General features: G+C 47.5%; 1 protein-coding gene and 1 long non-coding RNA gene across 7 annotated transcripts; both read left to right on the plus strand.

Annotated features, from left to right (window-relative positions):
* The first annotated feature begins 44 nt into the window (after positions 1-44).
* Positions 45-3,454, plus strand: LOC136199504 (dual specificity tyrosine-phosphorylation-regulated kinase 1A-like). The gene is made up of 8 exons (XM_065989715.1): positions 45-313; positions 627-934; positions 990-1,166; positions 1,227-1,374; positions 1,430-1,716; positions 1,779-1,925; positions 2,679-2,819; positions 2,877-3,454. Exons 2-8 carry the CDS (start codon positions 653-655, stop codon positions 3,309-3,311), a joined length of 1,617 nt encoding a protein of 538 aa, XP_065845787.1. The 5' UTR covers positions 45-313; positions 627-652; the 3' UTR covers positions 3,312-3,454.
* Positions 3,455-3,513: 59 nt separating this feature from the next.
* On the plus strand, positions 3,514-8,495 carry LOC136198565 (uncharacterized). 6 transcript variants are annotated; one of them, XR_010672828.1, is made up of 10 exons: positions 3,514-3,684; positions 3,744-4,469; positions 4,523-4,722; positions 4,774-5,425; positions 5,504-5,573; positions 5,667-5,703; positions 5,762-5,815; positions 5,867-8,044; positions 8,111-8,315; positions 8,370-8,495. It is a non-coding gene; the product is annotated as an uncharacterized lncRNA (long non-coding RNA). The 6 variants fall into 6 exon arrangements; XR_010672827.1 differs by having other exon boundaries at positions 5,867-7,657; positions 7,727-8,044; positions 8,111-8,495; XR_010672829.1 differs by having other exon boundaries at positions 5,867-6,504; positions 6,562-8,044; positions 8,111-8,495.
* Positions 8,496-9,277: the final 782 nt, after the last annotated feature.

Here is a 9,277-nt window from a genome sequence, read left to right on the forward strand (position 1 = left end):
CAGTAATGACATCATCCCGATGACGTCGATGACGTAACGCTTTGACCTCTCGTTTGAATCGTTCGAACGAAACGATTAGCGCGCGGGCGAGACTTGCTTTCGGTTCGAATAACGGGAAAGTGCGCGAGAAATCGGATTTAAAACGCTTAGGCGACGACAAATCGGATATCCAAGGGTCAACCCGATCTCTCTACGCCCAACGAACGTACGAACGGACGAATCGGAGCCCGAAACGCCGCGCACGGCCCGCTACGACATCGAAATCGTCTCGTTGGCTCGCGAGCCAAGCAGATTGTAACAAGGAATACTTCCGGTCAGTTCGTAGCGCTGGATTTTGCTACTATGGTAGTTCGGTCACGAAGAGGGCGTGTAACAACGCTGCGATAGTACACGTATGTTGCTTGGATGTAGTTCTCGCTGTCAGACCCCGTTTCAGTAGACGCGAGGATAGCTTCGAATGGGCGGGGGGCCCTCGAGAGGAAACGACGACGTCGGCGTTCGCGCTCGTCTGTCGACGACCGTTTCTAGCGCGCAAAATACGCAAAACTCGCAGTCGAACGACATCGTTCCGAAAGTGGGGCCTCTTTCGAGGAACCCGTCGCTAAATTCGTCTCTTCCCCGATCAGACGCTGCGCGAGAAATTGCCGATTGGATGTCGTACGACAGTTTGGGCGGATCGACGATACAATCGCACGCGAAATCGTACGCAATGTCGTCGACGTCGCGATTGTTGCGAAGCGGGGGCCCCGCCCCCGCTCCGACAGGAGCGACCGCGCCCTCGTTCGCATCTACGCGCGAATCGGTCGAAATGAAAGACGTTTCGACGCCCGCCGCCGGATCGTCGTCCGTCGGGGCCTCCTATCGGGATCCGAGCGACGCGCCGCTTCGAAAGGTCACCGCGAATCTCATAAAAACGTATAAGCAGATCAACGAGGTACGGCGATCCGTTGCGCATTCGCTCGCCGCGCGCGATAGACGCATCCTTTTAGGTGTACTACGCGCGAAAGCGTCAACGTCAACAGGAACGCGAAACGAGCGCGAATAAGAAAATTCTTCTCAACGACGGCTACGACGACGAGCATTACGACTATATCGTTCGAAACGGCGAAAAGTGGATGGATCGGTACGAAATCGTGAGTCTAATCGGCAAGGGATCGTTCGGACAGGTGCGCCCGCGTGAATGAAATTCGGGTTCCTCGTCGGGGGCCTCACCTCTCGTTTTTTAGGTCGTCAAGGCGTTCGACGATCAGGATAAGGACTACGTCGCTATTAAAATCATTAAGAATAAGAAGCCGTTTTTGAATCAGGCGAAAATCGAGGTGAAATTACTAGAATTGATCAATAAATATGATACGGAGGGAAAATATTACGTCGGTAAGAAAAAAAATCTAATCTGGGGGAGTCGCTTTAATTTTGTGAATTTTTCCAGTTCGTCTAAAACGACATTTTGTATTTCGACGTCATCTCTGTCTCGTCTTCGAGCTTCTTTCATTCAATTTGTACGATCTGTTGCGGAATACGAATTTTCGCGGCGTTTCGCTCAATTTGACGCGAAAGTTTGCTCATCAGCTCTGCACCGCACTGCTCTTTCTCTCGTCACCCGAGCTGAATATTATTCACTGCGATTTAAAACCGGAGAATATTTTATTATGTAATCCCAAACGGAGTGCAATTAAAATAGTCGATTTTGGAAGTTCATGCCAATTAGGAAGTAGGGTAAGAAGCGAGGAGAGAACGATTTATAGAATCTATGGATTCTAATTTATTGGCTTTTTTAGATATATCAGTATATACAGAGTCGATTTTATCGTTCACCCGAAGTTCTATTGGGCGTCGCCTACGACATGGCAATTGATATGTGGAGTCTCGGCTGCATTCTCGTCGAAATGCACACGGGCGAACCCCTCTTCAGCGGAGCAAACGAAGTAAGAGAAAGAAACCCGTGCACCACATATAGGGAGTCTCCCCAGTCTCTATGTATAGAGATACCCAGTTGAATAGGATCATGGGTCACTTGGGCTCCAAAAGGGGGTACATGTACAGTATTCTGACCTTTATTCGCTCCAAAAGAGATCTTCCAATAGAAGCCTTTTCCTTTCCTCTTCTTGGTAGATGAGGAAAGCCACTCAAGTCCTCTTACGTTCTTCTTCTAAGCGAAAGTCTACCTCCTTTCCTGTAGAAAATATTGTATATTCCCTAATGCAAGTAGGAGACTTCCGTATTCCTCACTGCAGGGGGTCAATTGGGCGTTCTAGATTTGGCCTCTGACCTTAATTTAGTCGACCAAATAGAAGCCTTTCCTTCTCTTCTCCGTAGACAGTCTTCCCCGCGGGGCACTTCTCTAATGAAAAGCCACTCAAGGGCTCCTTGCGTTTTTTCCTGTTTCTGTACAAATTATAGTCTCGTAATTATAGAACGACATTCTTTACGCCTATCGCGGTATAAAAAGACTGAGGTCATGCAACTAAAGTTAGCTAACTCAGAAATGCGCGGCAGGCTATAAAGGGCGGCTATTTTCACAACATACACTCTAAGTGGGACAAGACGTTAGGCGCGTCTCTCGTCTTGCATAGGGCCTCATAGGGAAACCCTCCATTCCTTGTACAAACAAATCGCTTCTAAAAATAAGATCTAAAGTAGTCTCATAATTTCTTCCCTCTCTTCTCCTTCCCTTCCAGTTCGATCAAATGTGTAAGATCGTCGAAGTCCTCGGCATTCCCGCCACCCCGTTCCTCGACCAAGGCGCGAAAACCCGGAAGTACTTCGAAAAGAACTCCGACGGGTCTTACTCAGTAAAACGCTCACGTGACAGCAGAAAAGTAAGTCTCGTTTACATAAGTAAAAAATCCTCTATCTTTCAACTTCCATATATAAAGGAATACAAATCCCCGGGCAAACGTCGCCTTCACGACATTCTCGGCTGCGAGACGGGCGGCCCGGGTGGTCGTCGTCAAGGCGAAGCGGGCCACTCCCTCCCAGACTATTTAAAATTTAAAGATCTCATAATGCGCATGCTCGAGTTCGATCCCAAGCGACGCATCACGCCGGCGGAAGCGTTGAAGCACAGCTTCTTCAAAAAGACCGCCGACGAGGCGACGAACACTGCCGCGGCCGGGGGCCCCATTGGGGTCCCGTTGTCGCCGGACTATAGCGGGGGCGTGGCCGATAGTAGATTAGTGCGTGAGTGCGATCGACCCGTTGCGCCGCATGCGCAGTTGAATAGTCAGGACGGTGGCGGCGGGGGATCGGGTGGGCGTGGCAGTGGCGGGGACGATGCCTCTCCTATGGTTGGGGTCGTGGTGCAGAATTAGAAAAAATTTGATTGGGTGATTGTCACGTGGCTGGTGCGGGGTTAGAGTTTTTGATTGTATGTGCATAAACGTGAAGGGTTTAGTTTCTTATTTGTAAATATAATGTACAGTTATTGGGTTCCGTGCAACTGTTTCGTTGTGCGATCGCTCGCGTGGGGGGGGGGGGGGGGGGGGGGGGGGGGAGGAGAATTCAGATGCTTTGTGCATTTATTTTAATTCGTTTGATTAATTAAGGTGGGTAGACAGGTCTCTCCGTACGTAGACGGCGTAAGTGAAGCGGGCTGCTCAGTAATTTGAATGCAAGAACCATTTATCTATTCACTAGCGCTCGACGAAAAAAAAAGCAGCAGAAGCAAAAACAGACAACATACACGTAAGAGGTTCAATTTGAGATCGCACCGCATTTGGCTAAGAAACCTTTACTTACTTAAGAACGGATGAATACAGCTCAGAGCCTCGTACCTTGTTTCTCAGTGCACTCGAAGACTTTCGGCACAGATGGCTTGATTGTCTGGGTTGTAGACATTAGCGACTTGAAATATCTTCAGTTCGTCTACTCCCACGATATTGGGAAAGTGAGCGACGACCTGATCATTGATTGACACGGCGAAATAGGTGCTCGAGATCGAAGCGGACATCGTGAAAGACGAGCCAGGACTTCCGAAGTTGTCTGGAAATGGAATTCTCGTCTCGTTGCCCCAGTTGCCGTTCACCATGTGATTGAGAACGATTACTGACGGCTGTGGATGGTGCCAGCGCGGATTGACGAGAAGAGGAATGTTGGTATCGTTGGTTATGTAATAATAACCAAAAGACTTCGGGCCTGACTGCACCGTTCCTTGGAGGGTGACAGCGCTTTGCAGAGACAGCAGAGTGTTGATCGCAAATGGCAGAGTGAAGCAACCCATGACGCGAGTCTTGTTCGAACCTGAGAGGGGCAAGGTAACGAATGAGAACAAAAGCGTCTGCTTCTTCAGATGACCCCGAGGTGCAAAGGCAACATAGTCTGATGCGTTTAATTCTGTCGCGCGTCTAGCGCGTAATCAAGTCACTTTTGAGAAGATAACAGTGAGCGGAGTCAGCAAGAGATTTCGTGCAATGAAGTTCCTCAACTGGAGAGAGCATTCTTGGGTAGAGGATACACCCAATGCACTTGCGGTAAAGAGAGTTTTCCTTCTATTTGAGATTTTGTTGTAGCGCCGGTTTGCTAGGCATCTTGTGAGAGACGCCAGGGCAGATGTTGTTATTGTTGGAAGCCCATGCAGCGCTACTTGTGAGTGGTTTCCCTGTATCTACCGGATAGGATATATACCGAGTACTATTTTTGTCATATGAGCTGCACGATTTTTTTGCTTAATTACTTAGATTTTTTGAGCAGCTGGCGGACCTCTTTCATCTTCCCCTGTCAGAGGTGAGTGAAAAGTAATAAATTGTGAATTGAATTGGTAAACAAAGGGTGCAGGAATTCATTCAGACACTCAGCACAAAGAAAGACAAAGTAGAGACACACGAAAGAGTCTTTGAATTACGTCACTCTTTGCAAATCTAAAACGATATTCACTCGCACGAAAAGTCACTGTGATCCGTGTACCGTTTTGCTTTAGCGCACTTTGAAGGAGTGACAGATATTCGGATGATCTCCTCCTATGTCATTTAAGATGACCAATTCGTGCGTATCACCTGGTTTCACGGTGTAGGAATACGTCGAGAATAAGAGTGATCTGAAATTCGTTGTCTAAGAGTGAACTGAAATCGTGAAAGGCGAGCGAGGTTCTCCGAATCTAGGAGGAAAAGAAGCAACCTTTAGCTTTTGAAGGGTGCCGTTCACTATGCGACTAAGGTATATGAGCTTTTCCTTTCCCCCGCACCAGATGTTCATAATAAGAGGATGATCGGCACTATCCGCGATCAAAATGAAAAGAAATCCAGCCGAATTCGACGTAAACGTTCCGCTGAGAATGACGGTGTTGTTCAGGGAGAGCGACGTCTGAATCATCATCAATGGGACAAGCCAGTATGCAGCCGCAGAAGAAAAAACGGGTCGGGAATGAGCAAGATCAAGATTGCGAGTTTTTCTTTTTATCTGTGCCCCGAGTCACCTGCTCAGTCAGCTGGTGCGTCACCCGTTTCGCGTTTAATTAAAGCCAGAGCGCGTCGGTGATGTGAGTTTTGCTGCTAATTTTTTTTCCTAGTCGTTACTGATATATCTGGGTGACTTCTCACCTCTCCAGACTCCGTCAGGCTGGCCTAACGCACAGAAAGGTGAGTGTAATCGTCTCTGCGTCCGTAGGTCTAGTTTTCTTCGTTCTAAATAACGAGGCTGATCGCGTTGTTTTAATTAAAGTTGCGTATTAGGAAGTGAAGGGTTACCCCTCTATTCCTCACCGACAGCGTAAGTGAAGCGGGCTGCTCAGTAATTTGAATGCAAGAACCATTTCTCTATTCACTAGCGCGCGACGAAAAAAAGCAGCAGAAGCAAAAAACAGACAACATACACGCAAGAGGTTCAATTGAGATCGCACCGCCTTTGGCTAAGAAACCTTTACTTTACTTAGGAACGGACGCATTTATCTCAGAGCCTCGTACCTTGTTTCTCACTTCACTTGAAGACTTTCGGCACAGATGGCTTGATTGTCTGGGGAGTTGACATTAGCGACTTGAAATATCTTCAGTTCGTCTGCTCCCGCGTCATTGGGAAAGTGAGCGACGACCTGATCATTGATTGACACGGCGAAAGTGGTGCTCGAGATCGAAGCGGACATCGTGAAAGACGAGCCAGGACTTCCGAAGTTGTCTGGAAATGGAATTCTCGTCTCGTTGCCCCATTTGCCGTTCACCATGTGATTGAGAACGATTACGTCGCTGTCTACATACTTATAGGCCTTCCAGCGCGGATTGACGACAAGAGGAATGTTGGTATCGTTGGTCATGTAATAATAGCCAAAAGACTTCGGTTCTGACTGCACCGTTCCGCGAAGGATGACAGCGCTTTGCAGAGACAGCAGAGTGTTGATCGCCAATGGCAGAGTAAAGCAACCCATGACGCGAATCTTCTTGGAGCTGAGAGGAGCAAGTTGAGCTGAGAAGGGTAACGAATGAACACAAGCCTCGAATTCTCGTTTATATCTCCACCAGGCAATTAACGGTGCGAGATTCTCGCTTTGATTTCCAGGTGAGCAGCTGTGAGTCACCAGCAAGAAATTTTCAGGCGGTGTGAAGTTTCTCTACTGGAGGGAGCATTCTGTGGTAGGTATTCGCAGCAAAGAGAGTTTCTCTATTTGTGGAGGTTTTGTCGGAGTGCCGTTCTGCTAGTCATCTTGTAAGAGGCGTCGCATCGCGTCGCGGCTAGGAGCGTTTTCGGTCTGCTAGACATCCTGCGGGATGCGTCAAGAAGGCATTATTGAGCAGCTGTGAGTCATCAGCAAGAAATTTTCATGCAGTGCGAGGTTTCTCTACCGGAGAGAGCATTCTGTGGCAGGCATTCGTAGTAAAGAGAGTTTCTCTAGCTGTGGAGGTTTTGTCGTAGCGCCGGTCTGCTAGTCATCTTGGCGTGGTTAGGGGCGTTAATTGTAAGTTGAAAGGAAAAAGAAAAATATTCTAGGGTTAGTCAGCTGGTGCGTCACCTTTCCTTCATTTGAGCCGGATGGCTGATTTTCACTCCTATTTTTTGTTAGCAAAACGTGCTGAAAATAAATGTTCACCCTCCAACCACTGTCGAGCTAAGTGGATTTTAATTAATGTAATTAACGTGAAGATCGTACTAGAATTTTCTCTGCTGTTACGATGCTCTAGGCACATCATTCACTCCATGCACGCGGTCCGTGGGTGGACCGTTGTGGACACATAAAGGAGGATCTTCCCACTGATGCATGTCGAACGACTGGGAGAAATGCGTGCGTTCTCGTTGGCGATATACGGTTGAGAACTTTGTCCGGAATTAATTAATAGAGACCTCGTCAGTCCTAGCGATTTAGAGGATGTGCACGCTTTACCTGTACGGATTACGCTAAGAAAATCGACTTGTCCACCAAAGGTCCTGGCTCTCTTCTCGAGTTCTGTTCTGCACTCGAAAGGTGCCGCTACGCTCACCTGTCAAGCCATTTGCGCCACGGGATGGAGCGACCAAGTAAGAGTGGAAGACTCGATCACATCGCTCGGATGAGAAAGTTAATTCAGCGGCAAGTTGAAGATGTCCATGCAATGTGGTGAAAGTGTCGATGTACAGTACTTTCTTCCTACGTACAAAGAAAACTTAGAAGCGATTAGAAATAGGGTTGAGTCTGTCTTGACAAAGTTTCTTTGTGGGCAAGGAGAGAAAGAAGTTGGAGCTTATTCCAGTAGTGTCAGTAAGTTCAGACGATGTCGATAATGAAGAACCGTACCCTGGAGGGCATATCGAAGAGTGTTCTCCATAGGCATAGGCAAGAAAACGGCCGTGGATTTGGTATTTCCAAGAGGGAAAGAAGACACTTTCAGACACGCGTAGGAGAGGCTTTACTAAGACATCTGAACAGTTGCTGTGTCTTCCAGAGTGACCACAAAATACTGTTATCTTACTACGGATTTAGCTGCATTGTGAAGCTCGTACTACCAAGAGATACTGCTCTGCAACTCATGACCAAAGCACTGTTTACAAGCGATTTATATAGACTTTTTGGAGAGACTTGCATGCTAGATGGGACCCGTGAAGCTAAAGTTTGGAAATCTACCACCAATTGCTCATGGAATCTACAGTAAACTTCATGCAATACCGTCAATTTTAAAATTGATTTTATTTCTGTTTTTTTTTTTATGTGCAGGAGACATCTACAACAAAAACGAGTGTCCTGTCACTCTATTTGAATCATCATTGGCACAATGAGACAATCCGTGTCGTGGAGTATATGCAGACGAGACGGATGGAATGGAGCAAGATCGCGAGGCTTTCTTTTCATCTGTGCCCGGAGCTCAGTCAGCTGGTGCGTCATCCGGTGATGTGGGCAGGCTGGTCCAACGCACAGAAAGGTGAAAATTCACTTTGCATACATTCAAACACGCATTGTGCCTCTGCGTCCGTAGGTCTAGTTTTCTTCCTTCTAAATAACGAGGCGGATCGCGTTGTTTTAATTTCCTTCATTTGAGCCGGATTGGTTTGCGGCTGATTACTCCTATCTTGTTTGTCAGCGAAACGTGATGAAAATAAGTTTTCACCTTCCAATAACTGTCGAGTTAGTTAGTGTATTTTTCGCCTAGCATGTCCCGGATTGTAAGTGGAATCACGCGTCTTTCTTCGCCTCTGCCGTCCTTCGTGCAAGCTGAACAGCTACGCATTTTGACCAAGCCGGGTCCAGCAAACGTTTCGAGCCGACTTCACACTTGGCGAGAAGTAGGGACCCCCGAAACCCGCGTTGAAAAAGGCGACGATCGAGCGATGCGTAAGCAAATAGACGTATCACGGACATCGGATTAACTCTTCAGGGTCTTGCATAGAGCCGCGGGTTGCAAGCTAATTTGACAACGGCAAGAACCATTTATCTATTCACTCGCACTCGACGAAAAAAAACAACACAGCAGAAAAAAAAACAGACAGCAGACATGCAAGAGGTCCAATTGAGGTCGCGGTTTTTACAGCGGAGCCAATGGTCAAGGCATACGAGAGCGTCGCATTGAGAATTGGCATCTGTCATTTTTTCATTTTTGCAATACTCCGAGTCGGTGACTCTGAGTCCGGAACAGGTGCGCCATACATAAACCGATTCTAATAACTGGTATGCATGTGCCAATTTTTGCTCTTGGTGTGCAGCTACCTGCACCCCTAGCTGAGTTCCTTACAAAATACTCATAGGGATTATGGCCCGGGGACTCGGAATTTACGTGTACCTCCAAGGCCTTTTAGAACTTAATTCGCTCTACTTACGGTCGGAAATCCGAGTCACTGAATTGTAAAGTGCAAACGTGGCTCCTTTACGCTGCCCCAAGAGTGCTTT

Source organism: Oscarella lobularis, chromosome 1, assembly GCF_947507565.1.
Source record: "Oscarella lobularis chromosome 1, ooOscLobu1.1, whole genome shotgun sequence".
Taxonomy (NCBI): domain Eukaryota; kingdom Metazoa; phylum Porifera; class Homoscleromorpha; order Homosclerophorida; family Oscarellidae; genus Oscarella; species Oscarella lobularis.

Bases quoted from the DNA above. Each gene is read 5' to 3' on its own strand.
- LOC136199504 (XM_065989715.1), top strand. From the start codon at position 653: ATGTCGTACGACAGTTTGGGCGGATCGACGATACAATCGCACGCGAAA. The intron at 935-989 runs GTACGGCGATCC...GCATCCTTTTAG, and splicing joins CGTATAAGCAGATCAACGAG to GTGTACTACGCGCGAAAGCG. The intron at 1,926-2,678 runs GTAAGAGAAAGA...CTTCCCTTCCAG, and splicing joins TCTTCAGCGGAGCAAACGAA to TTCGATCAAATGTGTAAGAT.